At 38.1% G+C, this 21,820-nt stretch overlaps 2 protein-coding genes across 3 annotated transcripts in view; one reads left to right on the forward strand and one right to left on the reverse strand.

The window, feature by feature from the left end:
* Nucleotides 1-17,300, forward strand: part of LOC128381751 (zinc transporter ZIP11-like) — a 130,133-nt gene extending 112,833 nt beyond the window's left edge. For both annotated transcript variants that reach the window (XM_053341786.1, XM_053341787.1), the window contains exons 7-10: nt 11,608-11,677; nt 15,856-15,954; nt 16,038-16,196; nt 16,299-17,300. In XM_053341786.1, coding sequence (XP_053197761.1) covers nt 11,608-11,677; nt 15,856-15,954; nt 16,038-16,196; nt 16,299-16,377 — 407 coding nt within the window. In that variant the 3' untranslated portion in view covers nt 16,378-17,300. The remainder of the gene's footprint in view (nt 1-11,607; nt 11,678-15,855; nt 15,955-16,037; nt 16,197-16,298) is intronic.
* Nucleotides 17,301-18,475: 1,175 nt separating this feature from the next.
* LOC128381351 (ankyrin repeat and SOCS box protein 12-like) lies at nt 18,476-21,316 on the reverse strand. Its single transcript, XM_053341347.1, has 3 exons — nt 21,267-21,316; nt 19,655-20,435; nt 18,476-18,822 (listed from the first exon to the last, which is right to left on the reverse strand). Exons 2-3 carry the CDS (start codon nt 20,415-20,417, stop codon nt 18,671-18,673), a joined length of 915 nt encoding a protein of 304 aa, XP_053197322.1. The 5' UTR covers nt 20,418-20,435; nt 21,267-21,316; the 3' UTR covers nt 18,476-18,670.
* Nucleotides 21,317-21,820: the final 504 nt, after the last annotated feature.

A 21,820-nucleotide genomic window follows, 5' to 3' on the forward strand; every position in this document is an offset into this window, starting at 1 on the left:
ACATGATAAATAAAAAAGATCAAACCGTCACAGCACATGGACAGTTGTTTGAAAGGGAAGAAAAGAAAAATTGCCGACCTCATCGAGCAAACACATCAGTCAGTGTGGTGTGACACATGGTCGGTCATCCACTTTGGTACTTACTGAAATGTCTAAACAACTCTCGGATGTACTGCTGTGAAATGTGGTATAGACAACCATGGCATGACTGTGGAGATCCTTTGATTTTTCCTCTAGCACCACCAACAGCTCCAAGTTATCCAGTAAAATACTTCAACATCTACTGTTCTAGATGGACACACATTAATGCCCACCTCATGATGAATTGTTTCTACAATGGTAATCTTTTAACTTTTCATCTAGTGCCATCATTATTTTGCCATCATCCATTTGTTCAAATGATTGGCTTATATTTAAGTACCTGCAAAACTAATCCCATCAGTCTCAGCTGTGCTTTGTGTTTAGTGCAAAAAAATATTAGCAAACAAAGCATTAGCAAATGTTAGCGTTTTAACAAGCTGAATAACAAGCTTGGACCCTGCCAAGCATCAGCATGTTGGCTTGTCATTGTGGGCATTTTAGCATTTAGCTTAAAGCTCTGCTGTACCTAATTGCAGCCTCACAGAGTTGCTAGCGTCTTAGAAATAAACTATTTTGCTTGTCACTCAAGCTAATGGTTTCCTAAGTATTGGGTACCCTCCCTACCCCTCCCTACCTCTGCAGGTAGGGAGGGGCTGAAGAATGTATTGGCTTCCAAAAGATAGCATTTCATACAAAGTTTGGGGTTTGTTCCGACTTGTTTTGTTCAGTCATGTGATGGTGTTTCTAATAGAAATAAATGTCATCAAGAAAATTGCACAAATATTGCAACTGACCTTTAAGAACACGCAACAAAGGTATGTGGCTAAAGTTGCTATGGCTACATGCCAACAACAGCCAACAGCGCCGGAGTCAACAGAAGAATCTCATAAACTGTTTGTTTGAGCTTTCTGAGCTAACAAGCTGAGCTGAGGAAAAATGTAATCTAATTCCAGAGCAGCCTTGACTAATTCAACACAAATGGAAATATTGTTTGAGTTGAATGCAGGCAGAGAAACATTGCACCTGAGGAATGAGACCAGGTTATGTATCATACATTAAATCACTTCAACACGATGACCTTGTGAATGACAAAACAAGGTGTTTATTTCACTGCATGAACAGTATGTTTGAGGCAGAAAGAGGGAAATGTATAAAGCAAGGTACAAATATAGTATCACTACCAACTTACAGTCCATTTAAAAAAACTTCCCTCATACAGAGCTTCACTAAAAGGTAATAATAGAAGCATTGTGCCAAGTCCAGCCCAAATTGTCTGGTTTTGAGTTCAGGCTGAAATGTGAGTGTGAATACTTTTCTCTCTTTGCTTTGAGTAAGTTATTTGAATATTTAAGGTTGTCCTGGACCAGCCCTTGCATTATTGAACACTACACATGCCAGAAAGTTACTATTCTGTCAAATCTAATGAGCTAATTAAAGTAATGACATGTCAATCATACATCAAAGGCGACGCCCAAGGAGGAGCAGTGTTCAATATTTGGTGACAGCTCGAAACTAAATATGTGACTCAGGAAATAAACATGGCAAATTCATGTGACAAACAACAGGGAGGCAATTAACAGTTATTGTTGACATTTCTAGAAGCTGGCAGCAAGAGTACCAACACAATTAACACCCATTTAGTTAGAAATTCACAGTTTTTAGTTGCAATTTAGCTTAGAGGCTCTTGGGTTTTTTTTTTCCTTGTCATATCAGAGAGTTCATGCTGGGAACTCTTTCTACTCAGACAGTGTGTGTCAAATTGGTAACACAAATCATCTTTAGAATTGTAAATTGGACTTAAGACACTGTGATACATCTGGTGTTTCAGTCTCAATGACTGCTGCAGCTCAATTTTCACAACAGTGTTGTGATGTGCAAACCTCTCCAAACAGCCACACGGATTTGCTATATTGTTGCCATAAAACACAAAATGCCATCCCTACAGGCAGAGTCCACAACACTGAATTACTGTCTTCAAAAGACGTATAATATACCTAATTCTGGAAAAGTTTGACTGCTTATTGCTAATCTTACTGTTGATTGTATTACTCCATTTAGCAACATCACCCTTGTGAGCAGAAATGCAACACAATTGCTAATTACTTCACAGCTGCAACCTTACAATTTAAAAGCTTTGTTTGAAAGAAAGTGAAGGAAAATGGAATGCTTAAATTCTTTTCTGTTCATTACTTGCAAAATGAATTTAATGAATTGAGTGTTTGTTACTGTAGCTGTAAGTTACATTTAGATTATTTAACTTGCGAGTGATAATGTCACTTGCGAGTGATGTGAATATACAAGGTGTAATGAATTAAATAAAAATAAACTGTGCAGATGGATGCACGAATCAGAAAAAACAAAACAAAAAGTTGATCTTGTTGGACTGTAGATTTTCTGCTTGCAAAGTCGGACCCTGTACTTCACTATTTTACTATTTACTGTTTGTAGTAATACAGCATTACTAGGAGTATAAAACATTGTGTCAAGAGCAAATTAAAACTCAGCCATAGTTATTGTAAAATAGTTTAAAACTTGTTATAACATATTGGTGTAGATATGCAACAGATGGCTTTGCTCTATCTTTCTAATCAGGCAACCAAAGTGATATAAGTTTTTCTGAAGTATGAGTTTGTTTGTAAATTATTGCATCTTATACTCCACTACATTCATCTGATAGTCTGATTAACTGTGGAAATATAGAATTCATCATTAAGCTATGGGCAATTAACAATTTGCTCACATCAGAGTATAGCCCCTATAATTAATGAGAAAATGCAGTTTCAGTTGTTTGAATGATTTTCCGCGTCATACTCCATTGATTTCCATTTGTTCAATCAGCAACAGCAACATAATTATCATAGTGTGGAATGATTGTTTGCTCCAGAAATGTGGATACAATACAAATGAATACACTTGTAATGTGTAGGAAGAGGATAAATGGTGGTGGCTGCGTTACCAAGGAGTACCGCACTAAATATCAGATTTCATGTGAAAGGTCAGTTCATTTATAAGTAAAACCATATAGAGGTCACTGCACACACTCAATTTCTCATGATTGCAACATATGCGTGCAAAATGAGTTTCTGTACAAACACACTTATGTACATGTAATCTCACACACATTCTCTTCAGTCATACACACTCACTCACAGAAGCAGGCATTTGTAGGTGGAGATACACCCACCAAGGCTGTTAATGAAACAGACCTCCCACAGTCTCAGCTTACATCCAGAAAAACAAAAATTAATTGAGAAAACAACTCATAAAGTCGTGATTTAAATGTGAATTAGAAATTTGGACACATTTTCCCATTCATTTGAATGAGAAAGTGTGTCCAAACATTTGACTGGTACTGTATATCTGGTCAGATGATCCTAATAATGCATTATCTGTGGTGGACTGTGTGTGGTTCCTGCTTGGAAAGAGAGAACGAACTCAGTGAAATTGTCTGACATTTCCATCACCCCTGCCAAGCTCAAGGGAACAGGTGTCAGATGTAGAGTCACAGGATGCCAAGCCTGCTGCTTAATTGACAAACCGAATAATATGTGAGTTTTTGAATATCTGTGTATTTAAGTATCCAATGTCAGATTCATAGATTAGTGATTTATTTTAGAAGCAAAGTCACTGAAGAGATGGGAAAAAAGTCATGTAACCTCAGTGGGCAGAGCCAGGAAAACTAAAGCTATACTGTAGTTCCAGAAATTGTGGAATGAAAGGAAGGAATCTCAGGAACTTAAAATTCCTGTTCCCCTGGATCTGAAGAGACATATGTAGATTATGTCATTTAAAAAAAATGCAAATTTCAAATGAAGAAATAAAAACTACCATTTAAAATGCAGTTTTCAGTTTTCATGGAGAAACACCACAGTCATTTCTTAATATTTGACTGGTGTATTTGAGTTGAATGAAAGCAGAAATGCAGAGGAGGAGAGCCTCTCTCCGAAGTAAACAACCTGTTTAGTGTTTGATGGCTATTTATTTCTTCTCCAGAATGTAAACACTATGAAATAATGAGAGTTTTATTTGTCTCATTCACTTTGCCGCCTTCTTTCACATTATCTCGCTCAAGCACCCCCACTCACTCACTCTTTCAACGCAGCCTAACTTAAGCTTTAAATGGTAATAAACAACAAGAAACATCACTTTTCCTATTATTGATACTTAAGTACGTCCTTGCTTTCTATGTTTGACCAATCCGCAATGGTCAATCCTACAAACTCTGACTCAAAAGTTCCTGTACCTTTAGAAAATACTCCCCCTGAAGATACTCTCCTACAGGAACTAGATTAAGTTCCTGCAGTGGAAATGCCCCATAAGTGAAAAAGACAACATGCTAATTCTGCTTGCAGAGAAAGAAATGGTTGTCTGTGTATGTGTGCATGTCAGAGTGTGTGTGTGTGTGTGTGTGTGTGTGTGTGTGTGTGTGTGTGTGTGTGTGTGTCTACCAGGTATTTCACATGTTGTGAAGAGTTAATGACATCTGGGGACTCACCTACACTGTGGGGACAAAAGGTCCAATCCAAGTCCATAATGTCAATCATTGTATTTTTAGGGTGAAGACAGCAAGTCTCTAGGATGTGAAACGAAGTCAACATAACGTCCGCTCAGGTGATACACGACTGTGTATGTGTGCGTGTGCATACTGTATAAGCACTGGTGTCTAGACTTGTCTATAAAGAACCATGCTGTATCATAAGCAAATTAAGAAAATATGTTATTCATGCTCACTTTGTTCTGAGTTCTTTTTATGATAATGGTCCATTCTGCTGTATTCTGGCTTCTTTGAAGTGCTTTTTCACCAGTAATCATGTAATTGAACATGAGCTACACAGGATCCTTTCTCTTAGTGGCTTGACTTTGTGATAACCCTATTTTGTGATTCAGAGGCTGATAAAAGAGGTATATTTCATGTAGCCATCTTGGTTCAACTTTAATACAGATACAAAACATTAATTTGTAGTGCTGAGAGAACACCATGCTAACCCTGTTAAACAACAAAAACAGGAGCTATATATCATATTAACGTGTACTGATGTTCAAAAGGGCTCTGAATGCTCCATGACACTGCAGAAACAGGAGCTGTGAGAGGAGTTGGCAGCGGTTTATCAAACTTAGCAGGAGATTAATGGCCGTGTTCTCCCCTACCATCAGAGTTGATCCCTGTTAGCGTGACAGATGGACCAATGACAGCCACTACTAGCAGCCGGTCTGAGCAAACTCAGAGGCAAACCAGAACATTAGAATTTTACTGAAAAGACTGTAAAAGATTATTACAAAACACTAGAAACCAAGAAAATTTAACTACGCCATTTTTCAGATTTTACTGATTTTCAGCAAGCTGACTTTCCTACACTCAGGGTCTCTATCAAACATGTTAAGATTACATAACCGCAACATTTTTATGAACATTTTTGCAGAAGTACCATATATACCAAAAGAGGCAATGCTGTCAGCTTTTCCAGGCTGTACAGTACTAAAGCTGTGCTTTCAACTAAAAGCTAACACCAGCTAACACCAGCTAACATGCTTACAATGATTTGTTGTTTACCATGTTCACCATTTTATTTTAGCATGTTAGTTAGCATGGTGACATTTGATAACAGGCACTAAACACAAAGCTAAGGGATCCCCAAAATTATTACAGTTCATCTTGGTGGAGACACCAATGCTGCCATCCCATTGTTATCAAGACATTAAACTTAATGTATAATGTCTGTCTCCTTGTGTCTCCTTGTGGTCACTGACATCAGTATGATATGATCATCTGTGGACCATGAATGTCTGTACAGAATTTCTTGACAATGCATACGTACAATAGTTGTTGAGATATCTCAGTCTGAACCAAAGTAGTAGACCAACCAACAGACCAGCATTGACATCCTTGCACCCACACTCCGAGCCTGGCTAAAAACTGGTCAGATGTTCCACAGATTGAGTATAACAAAATGTTGTTTTCTCTGTTCTTCACGTCAGACTGATGGAATGTTGTTTGCTGTTTATGCAACCTCAAGACCTCCTCCATTTGTTTTCTTGCTAGATTTCCACAGAACTAATTAACAAGACAACAGAGCCATTGTTGTCACTCAGCAGATCCAGTTGATTCTACTTTGCTGTTCTTTTGATCGTTACACTCAGTAAAACTCAACACTTTCCGCAAATGTTTTAGATTTAAAGGCCTATTAGGAAAGTGAAGAAGTATGCCCTTTGAGCAGTTGGAAGGCTTTCTAAAACATTTGCGCACAAAGTGTTCAGTTTAACGCTGAAAGAAAAAACAGCAAAGTAGAAGCAATTGAAATGTATTGGTTAGATGAGAACAAATTTCTGTTCCAAAGAGAGAGATGACTGCTATTGTACTGATTGAATGAATGCTGCTGAATGAATCAAGACAAGAGATGGACATGGAAACAGTTTGAGTTTGCATTGATGCAAAACAGCATCAGCAGCAAACTTAAACAGGAGCAAATCAGAATACAGGTGGGCCTCCTATTAAAATTTGATAAAATATGTACATAAAAACCATTACTGTATATTCTGTACACAAACATGTGCCAAAGGACCATATTGAAATCTGGGGAGGATTCAGTCATTTGCGAATCTGTTACGTGACAAGTCTAGGCATGGCCCTGTCATTGATGAGTTTGTCACCTAATGGCACAAATATTTCTTGGAGCTAAATATATCCAAGACAATGGATATGATCATAGATTTTAGAACTCAAATCCATGACAGTACAATCATGAAGGAGAAAGCAGTTGACTGTGTAGAAAGCTACAAGTATCTTGGGACAATCATAGACTCTAAATCGATGTTTGAGAAAAATTGTGAGGCAGTGTTTAAAAAGGGACATCAGCATTTGTTATGACATTGATAAAACCATGATGACCCTCATCTATCGGGCTTTTATTGAATCCATTTAGTCTTTTTCCTTTGTGTCATTGTTTGATCTCTGAAAAAAACATAGTGAGTGGGTGAGTGTGTGTATGTAGAAGTACTTTGTCATGACCTTCTCAGGAGTTTTTATACTTGGACATTATTTTTGATACTATTATATTTGTTTTAATGCATTTGTCTTTTGAATATTTACCATGGTGATGCCGTCTATTTAATGTTTTAATGCTGAATCTCTTGTCTCTCATGACAAATTTACCCTTGAGGTACGAATAAAGAAACCTTGAACCTTTTAACAGCAGATTTTCCAACAGGGCTGAAACAGAAACAATCATTGTAGGTTATTCTTTTCTTCAATGCGAATAAGTGACCTCTAATTAAGTTTCTGTAGATGCTTAGTATTCTAGGAGACGTAGTCATGGTTTTGTTAGGTAATTAGTATTTTGTGATACAGTAGATTATAGTACATGTTGTCACCGTTGTGTCCTTGATACGTGGAGAATGAAGAAGGAACAGCATAAAGGGAGATGAGAGGAGACTTTGATGCATTTTGTTGTGAAGAAATGCCATACCACAAAACAGATGAAACAAATTAATGCAAAGCCTCGTAGTCCTGCAGTAGTAAAGAAAGGAGAGGGAGCAGAGAAAGAGGAGGCGCAGTAATGGCAGGCTCAGTGTAGACGAGTGAGGAGACAAGATTAAAAGTAAGATGGAAATGAGTGGCTGCTGTGACAATGGGCTGTCAGCAGCAGTATCGTCAGACTCGCTTAAAAGAGCATAGAACATTTAGCAGGAATTGGATAGGACCAGCTGCAGAGCACACACAGGCAGGCACACACACACACACACACACACACACACACACACACACAGAATTGCACAGAGGCAGAAACACATACATAAAACCAAGTTTTCTCCTGGCTCTAAAAAAAGGAAAAAAACAAAAACAAATGTGGTGATATGAAACATCTCTCACCTCTCACCACAGAATTAAACACTTACACAGCAACGTTATCAAGAATCGTCTAAACCACTTTCTCTGCTAGTGATGCTTGTATTTCTTGAGACTCTTGATGCTTGTGCTTTCAACATTTCAAGACTTGTTTGGAATCCTTAACAAATGTTGCTTTGAGATACTTTTTCAAGAGTCACCTGAGAACAGGCTACACACTAATCACATCACAATAAGAAAAGGTTTATTCACATTAGATGTCTTCAAAGGCTAAAATCATGAACCCAATCCGACACAGTGCTGTGGAAAATCTACTCCAACCCAATCCACATAAATACATTTTCAAAAAGAGAGACCAAATCCAAGGTAGACCCAGATGACCCAAACGAACCCTAACAGAGCGAGAACACAAACACCACCAATTGATTCCAATTAATAATGATGCCCTTAGAACAAACTCTAAAGTTAAGGAAAATGATTCGATAATATGCTTTAAAGACAAATTTATATAAATAAATGAAAGTCCTGTTCCACCCTCTGTACCAACAAGAAAACTCTCCATAAACAACTGGGATACATAAACAAATACAATTTTATAAACTGTTTAATATCTGAGTCAAAGTCCTAAATTAATTTAATAGTATAAATCTTGTCGAGTAGATCTAATGATCTTCCTAAAATATGCTTTTTAAGATAAATTAGTTTTTCTGGACACAATAATACAAAATGGTACATAATGGTTATCGATTATACGCTCCACCACAATCATCAATACAATAAACATCTGAAGTTACATACCATCAATCACATTGCCATATATAAAATGAAAGTAAAGTATAATTAAATGTGGACTAATATTTTACAAGTTCGATTTGCATTTTTTCATACAAAAATACCAGTTGACAATCTAGGAACAAAATATTTTCCTTTCTAATCTTCATATTGCATCCCCAATATTATCCTGGAAATGATCCACACATATATTTAATTTTTTGTTTTTTAATTACACGTTTGCTTCTGGGAACTCCAATATATATGTATTCCTGAACTGTCTCATCATCATTGTTGTTGTCTACCTGAGCTGTAATTAAAAATGCAGAGCTGCAGGCAACACTTAGGTCAGGCTCATACAAATAGTCCTGAGGGAGTTATTAGCAGAGAGATGGTTTAATTCAACTACAATTCTTAATGTGACTGTGTGAGTTGTTCACTGTGAGGGTGTCCAACATGCCTGTTGATTTGTGTTACAAACAGAATATTCAATGATAACTGACAGATTTGATCTGCACATAGGCACAGAGATTTGTGTGGTTATCTTGCAGCACCCTATGCTGGTCGCACAGACTTTAACCAGCAGATCTGGCATGTGTTATTGTGATGAACAATGACATCATCCCTTCCATTGGAGACTGCAGATAGAAAAGATACCTGCCACCTTCAGATAACTGTAAAGAGAGTCAACAGAGTAAAGAAAAGTCTGTTGCAATCAGCCTGTAAATAGCCCTTGATTTTCATATGGTGCATTTTTAAAGATAGAGTTTCATATGCCAAAAAATTGTAAATACCAGCAGAATGATGCCGACAAAACAAGGTAGATGTGTTGCTGGATTGTAAAGTTTTTCCAGTTAACAGCAGGACGGAGCTCTCTGATAGCATCTAGGATCAGCTTACAATGAGGGAATACTAAAAAGTGGACATGTTAGTTGTGAACAGGGCTTTTTTTGCGTAATTTCAAATGAACGTAGGTAGTTAATGATGTATTTCTTGGCCTTGGCCTTATGTGGTTATTAATGTAGGTAGTGGAGAGGTGGCCAAGCATGCTAACAAACTTAAGCTCAAGTTGGAGCAGAGACACTTTTTCCAAACTCTATCGTTTTTGCTACAGCCCAATTCACACTGCTTCAACACATGGAGAAGGACAAAGCATTGTAAACCTGCCGTGCCACATAACAGTTGTAAAGCAATAACTCTCACATCCTGTGTAAATCCTTACAAAAACCAAAAAGTGTGAAAATGACACATTGTGGATTTACAGAGGTTATGTGTAGGGCTATTTCTTGGCCCGGGCACAGCTACTTCCTAGAGTTTCTGCTGGTTGCTTGGCAACCTCACGTTAATGACAAGACTCACAGGCATGAGATTGCTACTGATCTTCTCATAAGTCTCCACAAGAGCATGAATAATGATATTTCCCAAAATTATTTCTTTAAGTATGATCTGATTTTTATGGTGTCTGAGTTTTACGACACTTTAAAAGCAAATAGTTTTGAGCGACATCAGCTTCAAAGTTAGCTCTTCCAATGGTCCAATGAATGCTTATGGTATTGAATGGTATGGTATCTATTATTAGACCATATTGCTCATTGTTGCACTATCTGAAATATTATATGATGCCATAAATCGGACACAGTAAATTCACTGTATGGAAAATGGTGGGTTTTCATAGACTTGGCCAGTAGCTGCTGTGCGACAGTTGCATCACACAGATTTAACTGCTTACTGTTTTGAAGCACCTTAATGCTTTGCTTTTATTAGATTGTTACCATGAGTCTAGCAAAAAATTACAGGGTTTGTCTTCTGTGGCCCTCTCTCAGTAGAACATTTCAAGCTTAGCTCTACAGCTTTGATAATGTGTGTTCACATGCCAACAAGCAGTAGCATGCTATGTCAGCATACTAATTGGATGAAACCATAAAACTCAAGGTAAGCTCTCAGGTCAAAAATATTTGACTAATGGGGGAAGAGTCCCTGTTTACCCACTTTATGTTTTGGGACTGGATGTGCGATTGCAGAGGCTGGTGACTAAACCACTCAACTATCTGAGGGCACAATTTACTCATTACTCATACTGCTTTAGCAATGTAATCACCTAGCTGTTAATGACATGACAGGATGTAACTGCTTATCAGCATTTGGAGTATGCGTAATACTGCTCCTCTTGCCCTTTTGGTATAAAATGAAAAACGGCCTGTCGATCTGACTGCACATGCACACAAGCACACTCACGCACATACTTCTCAAACACACGAATGCACTCATAAATACAGCATGATCTTTGACCTTTTCCCTTTCAGTATGAATGGTGCGTACTTTAAGTTTGCATGACATCCATAACAAATGAGACAAATGGGACTGAGATGCGGCACAGAGAGCACAGATCATGTGGAGAGGAAACAGAGACAGTTGTCACAAGTGTCTTGATGCAGCTATCCTGTCTTACTACTTCATGCAGTTGTAGAAGAAGCCTCACAAAATGTACAAAATCTTGAGTTGACAATTTGCTCTAATTCCCAACCCATTACAGAAAACAAGTAAGACATATCATTTCTAATATTTACTCTTGGTGAGGGATCAGTATTTCAGCAAATATGTCTCACTCGGCAGTCTACCTTCTACCTAAGTTCTACTTAAGTTCTAATCCTACGTTCTCAGGGCAGTATGTGCACTTAGGGAGAGAAGTATCAGTAAAAACCTGACTTTTGAAGGTACACTCAAATAAAATAATGCAGTTGATCCCCAAAGATTGTTTCTGTAAGAAAATTACGATGTTCTGTAAAATCAGTTTGTTCCAGGCCTAGTAAGTTCTTTTTTTCTGTAGATCTTCCTGTCAGTTGTGTCCAGTAATAAGATACAGTGCTAATGCACAAAAAGACTCAGCTGTCTGTGTTTTTTTTTGTTTGCAGAGGGCTTGGCTGTGGGGGTTGGATTTGGAGCCATTGGAAAGACTTCATCTGCTACTTTTGAGAGTGCCAGGTAAGATGGGTATCAAGACAACAAATATACATACACATCTTAATTTAACCAAAATGTCAACTTTTTACACTGGTGGTTATTGATTTGTCTGGCAATTTGGGGTGTTTTTGTAGTTTGTGTTATCAGAAAAAAAGGCATCCATTCTGTAAAAATATCACACCTGGACACTAAAGTATCAATCCCACCAGAATCATGTGCAGGAACATAACGACTGGTTTGCCAACTGGAAGGTTGGTTTAGTCATAAAATTAAAAGTTGCATTTTTTAGGTAAAAGCCTTGCAGTAGTTAAGTTAAGGTACTGTATAATGGTGGAACAGTTAGGTTTAGGTTAAGATTAGATAGATAGATACTGGTCAGAATTCCCATCCATGCCCATAACAGTGCTGTGTTGTGTGCTGCTGACATCTAGTGGTTAAACCTTGGTACTGCAGAGAGCAGTGTCAGTTGGGCAGGAGATTCTGTCTGATCTACTGTATACAGGTGAGACTATGGCCTTATCCCAATTTTATAATCCACTCAGACCAGCCTGGGGAACTAGCATCTGATCATGGAACGCTGCTCTCTTTATGAACCCATCTGGGAGAATACAAAAGAACACAACTATCTCTTCAACAAGGAAAACTATATTGCTATAATTAGTTTTCATAAGTTGTATTTATCATAAAGATTATATGTTCTATCAGTTAAATGCGTACCTGTTTCGTCTGGCAATTGAAAAATGCCTCCTGTGTTGATAAGCTTATTTACCATGTCTACACAGTGATTGTGTGTCACTTCAAAGCCCAAAACAACAATTGTTTTATTAGTTATTCATTTTATTTCTTGAATTGTTATCTAATGAAGAGTTATTTCTCAACTGTTACTGTCCCTCCCTGCAGTTCAAACACATCTTAATAGACAGTGATGGGATGCATGTGCCTGATTTCTGAATTTGAAAGGTGCTGTAGTTCCTGACAGTAGCAAAAATGTTTCTAAATGCCCTATTCTTTCCCTTCCTTTTTCTTGTATGGTATAAATGTACTTGAACTAAGTTCAAGTATATTTATCTGTACATGTATAATGTATGTGTCGATCAGTGTGTCTATTTAGACCCAGATACAGATTAAACATGTCTTCTATAATAAGACATTTAGAGGCTTGTGCAGCAGAAGTCTGCATTTCTCTGGGTGCTATCCGGTTTATACATAACTTCACCTTTCCACTTGTGTAACTACCAACTAATTTGGCTCACCACTACCAGGATACCACTAATATCCACTGAACAGACTGGTGACAGTCAGATGGACGGCAGTTGTAGGTGACAACAAAGAAGAAATGCAGGCAAACTGAACAGCCATGAGCCGCTGCTGTCAGACTCTATGTGTCAGCGCTGGAAACACAGAGAGCCCACTGGAGTTTTATATAGAGACTAGAAGCTTTCATAGACTTTTGTAAAAGTTTCTGTGTTGTAACTGAGCTAGCAGTTGTACTACAAGAGGCTTCCTGGTGTGTGTGTCTGTGGGGGAGTGTCAGAATGTGGCCATAGCCCTGCTGTTTATCATGTTATAAAAACACCTTTTTTTCTGTAAATCACAACAACGCATAACTCATGTCTTCCATAGCTTTACAAATGTAGATTGTGTATGTCAGATTTGGATATGAAACATGCCACGTTGGCCCACAACTGCCCAAGTAATCACCTCACTTCCAGTGCAATCACCCTATCATGCTCACACAATTAAACACTGAACTGGCTGAAAAGAGACCACTAAGTCCTCTTCATTGCAAAGACAACAATACAGCGTAATCATGTCATGGTTGGAGGTCACACAGATTCTAGGTAGTGCTTACAGAAGACAGTTGAGCTTGCATGGCTCTGGACATGCCTGTCCACTCCTGACGAGCCTGATGGGTTAACATCTGGGCGTGGAAAGCAGTTTTATTCACCCACTGCTTGAGAAACCAAGGGTTCATATGTCCATCCTTCACCATGCAATTCTTAGAAAGAAAAGATCAACAAAATAATTTTAAAAAGAATTAAAATAGATGCCTCATGATGTGAATGGCAGTGTTCTGTTGATCTGCAGATGCTTCAGACACTCTTCCATCAGATCTTGCACCTCCACTGTGAAATAAAAACACACAAAAGTGAAATTTGTAATGTTTTTTCCGTAAATTCTTACATAACTAAATTGAAGGCTGTCATTTCAAAATGCTAAAACATTAATCAAATTATCTTACAGTCATTTTCAGCTCAGAAACATGACAACATTGCCCATGGTTTGTTTCACTATTGAATGCCCAATTGTCTCTAAGATCATGGAAATGACGACAGCCCCTATCCCCACAGCGTTAAGCACCGAGAGGAGACCACCCAGTGCAGAGCCCAGCTTGTCCACAGTGGCTGCAGCCTGGCTGAATACTCCGCTGTATAACACTTGGTCTCGGTAATAATTCAGCTCTTCAGTTGAGTTGAGTTCAGAGCAGGGAGCTGAGTGGAGTCATTTGTTACTTCAAAGCTTCTCTCAAAACTTCACTTATGTTTTAGACTGTAAAATTCATATTATTTTCTCTCGATTCTCATCCAATCTTATTAGATTACATTTTATTGACAATTTTCTGAAAGGTTTACTGTGACATGAAAAGATGGATAAAAGAAAGTACAGTATAGGCTGATGGGAACATTTTGGTTTGCTGGTATTTCATCATAAACTAGTTAAGTCTCTCTTCTTTCTCTCAGCTAAGAAAGCATATAACCAAAAAGAACTATTCCTTAACATTTTTGTTTTTGTGCTTTGTGTCACCACTTTTCTAATTGTAATTTGTCAACCCATTTCCCCCCACTCATTTAGCATTCATATCTGGAGGAGGTTTATCAGGCAACTTGTCTCTCTGCGGTCATCTCTGCTCTGCTGGTGGACTGAATCACAGCCGGTCAGATTATGACAGCTATCTGGTGCTGTGGTGACATCTAGTGGTGACATTGTGGGACTGCGACTCATGTCTGACAATTCCAGATGTGACTCTGACAATGAAAAAATAAACAATCACCACATGCAACTTCTTTACGTAAGCCTGTGCAATCTAATGCAATCCAATACAACAGCTCTGCTATAAATTCTACATTCAGAATGATGATAATAATACTTTATGTTAATTACCACCACCCACTACAACCTCGATAATAAACAAAGTAGAGTGATCTCCATTCTGACAAAGTTAACAAAACTGACATATAAGCTTTATAGAAGTAGAATTTATAGCAGAGATGTATTGGATTGCATTGGATTGCACGGGTGTACCTAATAAAGTACCCAGTCAGTGTATATCATAGCAAAAGTCATATTTCCCGTGGGGTGTGCCATAATACCACTCATGCTTAACACAATTAGTTGTATTGTACATCAATTTTTTGGAAATAGTCCAGAACTCAGTCCAAAGTCATTTTAGCGAACTCAACAAAGTCAACTTCACCACACTGATGCAAAAATACTATAAACTTTTTTTTTTTTTTAAAGTAATGGTCAATGATTTACAGCATTGCTCTGAGTGTTCTAATAAAATCAGAGATAGGAGCGGGGGATGTTCAATAAAAAACAAATTTTATCACCTCACTTTTACCAGATGTAACTTTAACCTGTTCATTATCAATTTCTTCCAACAGGCTTACATTTGTAGTCAGCTAGCAGTGTAGCTCTGTGGATAGCAGTGTCATATGGTCCACCAACTATTAATTGGATTGTAATGAAATTTGGTACATTCATTCCCCACATTTGCTTTTCTGACACCTGCAACAAAACAAATTAGACTTTCTAAAGTTATCAGGCCAAATTTGAATCAGATTTAAGTACCCTGAGCTGTACTTTGATTAGTGCTAGTTAGCAAATGTTGGCATGCTTACAAGCAAAACTAAGATGGTGTACGACGTTTATACTGTAGCTTTATCAGCCTGGTAGCATTGTGGCTTTGCTACCATGCTGATGTTAGCATATTTAGCTCAAAGCCTCACAGAGCAACAAGCATGGCTGCAGACTATTAGTATTGTTTTCCCCTCTATCAGATGAAAGGCTTTCTGTCTGTTTCTTTTTGTTCTTTTCACATTTATTGATACGCTGAGGCAACTAACTGGAGTAATCTGTCAGGCAATGTATTGTGTTGGTTAGAATGTGACTGTTAATTATTTTTTTTGTCTCATCAGAAATTTGGCCATCGGCATTGGCATCCAGAATTTCCCAGAAGGCTTGGCAGTGAGCCTGCCGCTGCGGGGAGCAGGGGTCTCAACATGGACAGCTTTCTGGTAGGAAAATACTTGTGTCTGGGTCTAAACAAAGCATCTTGGGCTGAGTCATGTAACGGTAAATGTTGCTGTTCTACCTGCAGGTACGGTCAGCTCAGTGGCATGGTGGAGCCCATTGCTGGGTTGCTGGGTGCCTTCGCTGTGGTTTACGCAGAACCTCTGCTGCCATACGCATTGGCGTTTGCTGCCGGGGCAATGGTTTACGTGGTGGTGGACGACATCATACCTGAAGCTCAAGTCAGGTGGGTAAAGAAGAATGGATTGAAGTGATAAAGGGTGAAAACAGATGAGAAGGTAATGTGCTCTCTATTTCTAAACCTCTTTCCCATCTTTTCTCCAACAAGTGGAAACGGGAGGCTGGCATCCTGGACCTCCATTCTGGGCTTCGTAGTGATGATGTCACTCGACGTGGGGCTGGGCTGAATTTACCATGACTGGAATCATGTCAGCAGAACCCTCAATGGCCATGATGTCATCACTGTGCTTCTGACCTCAGTTTTAAAAAGGGGACCAAAGGTGTTTTCATTGGGAAATATCCATTGTGTTTGAATTGTTGCTACTTGAAATTTGTTATAAAGGAAGATCTGTTTTGTAAAGTTGTAAAGATGACTGTACTTGAAAATGTATCTTTCACTTTAATGGCAGGTGTCTCATTTTGGAATGAATCTACAAATATTTAATTAATATTCTCCTGTTTCCAGAGCTTATGAATGTTTTTAGAGGAAACAGTGCCAGTTCAAAAAGTTCAAATTAATGTTCTTGTTTTTTTGTGTGTTTTTAGTTTGCTTTCTCCAGTTTTTGTATGTCATCATGATGGCTGCACTTGAAGTCTGGTGTTGGATCAGGTCGTTTAAGGGACCATCCAATGAATGATTACATTTTGCTTACTGTACTCTAACTGCTGCCATATCACCAGCACAGCATTGAGGTACTATGTGGTTTAAAGGCTGTTTACTGAGGGAATTGCTTTATACTATTATCTCAGAAATCTGAAGGAAAACATGTTCAATGTGAAACCCATTAAGAAATAGCTTCTTATTTTTATTAGCAAAAGCCACTCACACATTGCCGACTGTTTTTATGGTGTACTGAAAGATTTCTGTACCGGTATGACATCTATTGGTTTACTTATTGAGACGTCTTCTCTAAAAAAAACACAAAAAACAAATGATAGCGTCTCCTTTTTCTACCAAATGTAGTGCCTTCTGCTTTTTAGGACAGAGACAAGTCTCCTGACATCTGCAGGTCAGTATGAAGAATCACATGTTGTGGTCAGTGGCTGTTTAAAATGCTCAATGTAACTGAATTACATGTTAAGTAATCATATAATTAAACAACCAAATGATTCTCAATTTACTTTAATGGCTCTGAATACCTCTTTTAACTGGTTTAAGTTGAGTAGGGCCAACCAGTGTGCTCAACTCAGTCTTTAGAGAGTGATGGGTGCTGACCCCAAAACAATTACAAAAAAGCCCCAATAGAGTAGTCAGCACTTACAGTTAAGTATATATCACTTCTTTAACGGATGCGTTTCAGCCCTAGGCTTTCTTGAGCATTACATGGGGATGTTTGCTGAAGTTGCCAGGCCACTGTCAATCAAATCTGATCAAATCACACCCACACAGTGAGTGTTAAACTTGATAAAAATCATACAAAAGACCTTTTAATTGCTGCCTATTGAGGCATTTAATATTATTTTTTAAACCGTTCATCACTTCCATTTAAAGTACATTTGAAGGGAATATTTTAATAGTGAGTATGAACAGGAGGAATGGCTACAGCAAGGAAAACCTCTTTCACTTTGTCAGACACACTTGAAAAATTATGGTTCTGTCCTTTAAGTTGTAGTTTAAAGTCACTTGATACATGACTCACTTGATAGGGTTTTCTGTAGAAATATGTTCAGACATTACTTTCTAATACTCACTTCCAGATGACAAACCTTACATGCTTAAATATATAAGAACATGCCAGAAATAAGATTATTAAAGGCATTTCCCCTCCTGTTATGTTGACAATATCAGTTTTTTATATTATTCATAAAAATCTGAGCTAAAGACAAGTATATTACCATTGTACTGGCAAGTTTATATTTAAAATCATTGTATTTTCATTAGTTTTTGTCTTTTATTCATTGTCTTTCATACTCACCAAAAATGTTGTATCTTAGCTAACTGAATAATTATTGTGCATATAAAAATATAGTTAATGTTTGAACATTCGGAGGAATCACGACATCACGTCAAGAACTATATGATAGGACGGTGTGTATTACAGCAAGCCAACCTAAACATAGCTGAATTACTTACTGCTTTGCTTTGTACACACTGACCCAGATCATTCTGGAGCTCAAGGGCAGCAGACACATGTATTATTATTCTAATGGACTGAGGCAAGTTTTCAGAGGAGCAAACTGCTCTAAAATAAGCAGCTAACTAACTTGTGATCAACATGTGACAAAGCAATGCAAAAGGTCATCAAATAGCTTGAAGGTATACAATAATAATAAAACATCAGCACACATGATTTATCCACACATTTAATGTTTTGACTTTAGAATCAGTCTTAACAGGACAGCACATGAACAGAAGGACATCAGTTTAAAAAAAGAAGACAAAGACTATGGACCTGCAAGTCTGCAAATAAAAACAAAAATGCTTTAGCTGAAATCAAGCGGTCACACATGAATTCACCTCACTGCCTCCGGTTCACTGAGCTACAGCAGAGTGACTGGGACTGATTTGTATTGCAAGAAGTTAATGAGACTTGTTGGCATTTCCAGCTGGTCGATGCGGTGGATCTTGTTGATCTTTTTGAGGTAACTGCGGATGGTGAGTCGGCACTGTGAAATCAAGGCCTTGGGATTCCCTGGAGACAAAGGAGACGAAGGAGAAAAGGTTATCAGCTAGTTAACACAAAGTATTTTATTTCAGCCTATTCCTTTATCTAACAAGGTCTGTCGAGCCTACAAGAATATATTTTCTGGCTGTTTGATATCTCAATTTAAAAACTACAGCAATGTCTATTCATACCAATGCACTTTTACATGTGTAATTATTTTAAACTTAGCTCCACCACCAAAAATAATTTTATTCAGTGGTCACAGTCCCACTACACTAAAAAAATGCATTTTTCCTTCTTCTCTTCCTTTAGGTGAATCATTGAGCTTCACTTGGCAGAATGATGTACCAAGTTCGACACTAGAAGCCGTTTTTTATATTCATTTGCTGAAAGTGGAAAGTTTCTCTGTATTCACCTAGAATCGAAGTTAAAAGCATCATTTTAATTCAGAGCCAATTGTGGTTCAAGTACGAAATTATTTATTTAAAAAGGTTAAGGCCACAAATCAAAATACTTTGGTTTAGTAATCAAGTTGTTCCATACTACAAGCATGTACCCATGGAGGTGGGTGAAGTTGTGCTAGAAAACTCTTTATCCCAAAATTGCTAAGAAATTATAATCCTGTAAAATAAAGTAAACCGAACCTAAAACACAAATACAACACAGAGTGGACTGCTCATCTTCAGTTAGTATGTAACAGCCTTCAGTTCTTTTTTGCTATAATTCACCCTGCTCAATATGAACTGTTGCTCCATAATATCCTGTTTTGTAATGTGTTACAGGAGCCATCCACTGTGTTAACTTACAGAACTGACATGTATAGCATGTGGTTATGTGCAGTTTTAAACATAATGAGCACCTCTTTCCTGCAGAAGCAGCTCCACAGCCTCGTTCTGCTTCGTGGACTTCTCGATGATCAGCGTGGGGAGGTAGACGTTTGCACCAAAGTCGATCAGAAGCTGGATGTACTCCACGCCGCAGCCATGCCTGAGGCACATCTCCAGCACAGTTTTGGGCTGCTTGATAGAATTCAGCAGCTTCGCATCTGTGCAGTTGTAATCTGGGTCCGCACCGTACAGGAGGAGCAGTTTGAAACACTCCATATGTCCGTAAACGGCGGCCAGGTACAGTGGCCCGCTGGACACTCTGGCACTTGAGGTCCAGAGCAAGACTTTAGAGCGGGAGTTCACCTCTGCGCCGTGTTTAAGCAGTTCCTTTAATATCTCCACATCACCCTCCCGAGCGGCGGTGAGGACGGGGGAACAGTTGTTGGTTGAGCTGCCATTGGGGTTGGCACCGGCTCTGAGGAGCGCTAAGACACAGTCCAGGTATTTCCCACGAACAGCTGCAAAGAGAGGCGTCTGGGCCTTGACATCCACACAGTCCACGAGGGCGCCATGGGTTAACAAAACCTGCAGACAGCTGAGGTGGCCTTTAGACACTGCAGCATGCAGAGGAGTGCCTGCAATGCCCCAGCCACCTCTGCAGTTGATGACCTTCTTGTAGATTTCTTGGCAGAGCATCTCATCAAGGAGTCTGTCATCGTTTTGTAACACAGCCTGTCTGAGCTGGGAAATTTCACAACTACTTTCTTCTTCTTCAGAGGTCCTTAACCGGAGCATAGAACCTGCTGAAAAACACTAACAGAGGCAGACTGCACATTAACTACACATCAAATACACATCAAATACATACACAAGAAAAAAAATAAAACAAAAATACTTGACAAGGGCACATTTAAGTAACCTATGTGTTGTGGCTACAGGGTTATTTTCATGTTTGTGGGTGGGCTGGGACTGAAAAGAAGCTAGACCCTTTTTGTGGAGTAATGCCTGGTTGTATAAAAATAGGTGAATATGTAATTGACACTTCTGTCAGCTATAACTGTGGAACTGTAACCCAACACTTCTCTATAAGTGATAATAACGTCTGGGAAGGATGCACAGAAAGGAAAAGAAAGCTCATTCCTTCCTTACACCAAACTCCATTCAAAATACTCACAATTTAATGTTTAAAAGCTAATCTGCTAAAGTTCACAACCGATAAATCAAAACCTATGGTCGTTTCTGAATAATTAAAGTCTTCTGGGAAATTCGGCATAGAAGTAATCAATAAAACAACCCATAATTGAATAAGTATATATTATTAGAGTTGTCGTCATCTTCTTTGAAGTGTGTATTGATTGTATACAGAACTAAAGACAAATGCAAAAGGTTAACGTGCATGTTCCGTATTTTACAGCCGCAGACTCCATCTCTCTATGTAGAGAGTAGTATACAGTCACATATCAGGACAAGTAACGGGCTGTCCAACAGGAACAATGTTGCCATTATTCAGCAAAACAACAACCGACGCATCTATTTAATAATGACGAAAATATCGCCCTACTATACATACGTCTTCCTGCTATAAGTGAGAGTCAAAATGAGTAATTAATAACACATTATTCCGTTTTGTTGGTTTTACATTACCTGAGCTGTGTCACCATCAGATGTTCCTTCTTTTTCCTGTTTCTTCTTCTTCGTCGTGTTTGTGCTATGAGTCACTTTCAGTTTAAAGACGCATTGACGCCATCTGCTGTTTATAATGGCCACAACCATATATGGAGGGTGAAGACTGCTACCGGGGGAAAATAGTGTTTAATTTAAATTTATTTAAGTTATTAAAAATTAAATATACATTTAAAATGTATCATAAAACTCAAAATAATACAATGACAATATCATTACATTTCTGCAACCCTATTGAATAACACATATAAAATTAAGGAAAACGAATTCTGTCCAATACATATGGGTCAACAATTAGATAATGAAGAGTTTATTTTTATGTGATTAGAGAATTCCTTCTTTTAAATGCACTTTTTTGAAAGCGTGTGTTTTATGTGGTTATAGCATATGTCCCATTGTCACTTTTTTTCATGTCAGAATGTAATGTGACTACTGTATATTTTACACAATTTATTCATATAATATTTTACATAAGTTATATCTTTATTTCATATTGAACACTTTGGGACTCCGAA

The sequence above is a fragment of the Scomber japonicus genome, chromosome 20 (assembly GCF_027409825.1).
Source record: "Scomber japonicus isolate fScoJap1 chromosome 20, fScoJap1.pri, whole genome shotgun sequence".
Taxonomy (NCBI): domain Eukaryota; kingdom Metazoa; phylum Chordata; class Actinopteri; order Scombriformes; family Scombridae; genus Scomber; species Scomber japonicus.

Excerpts from the sequence above, each read along its gene's own strand:
- LOC128381351 (XM_053341347.1), bottom strand. The coding sequence starts at position 20,417 with ATGCTCCGGTTAAGGACCTCTGAAGAAGAAGAAAGTAGTTGTGAAATT. Across the intron at positions 18,823-19,654 it reads GCTGCTTCTGCAGGAAAGAG|GGAATCCCAAGGCCTTGATT; the intron begins GTGCTCATTATG and ends CTTTGTCTCCAG.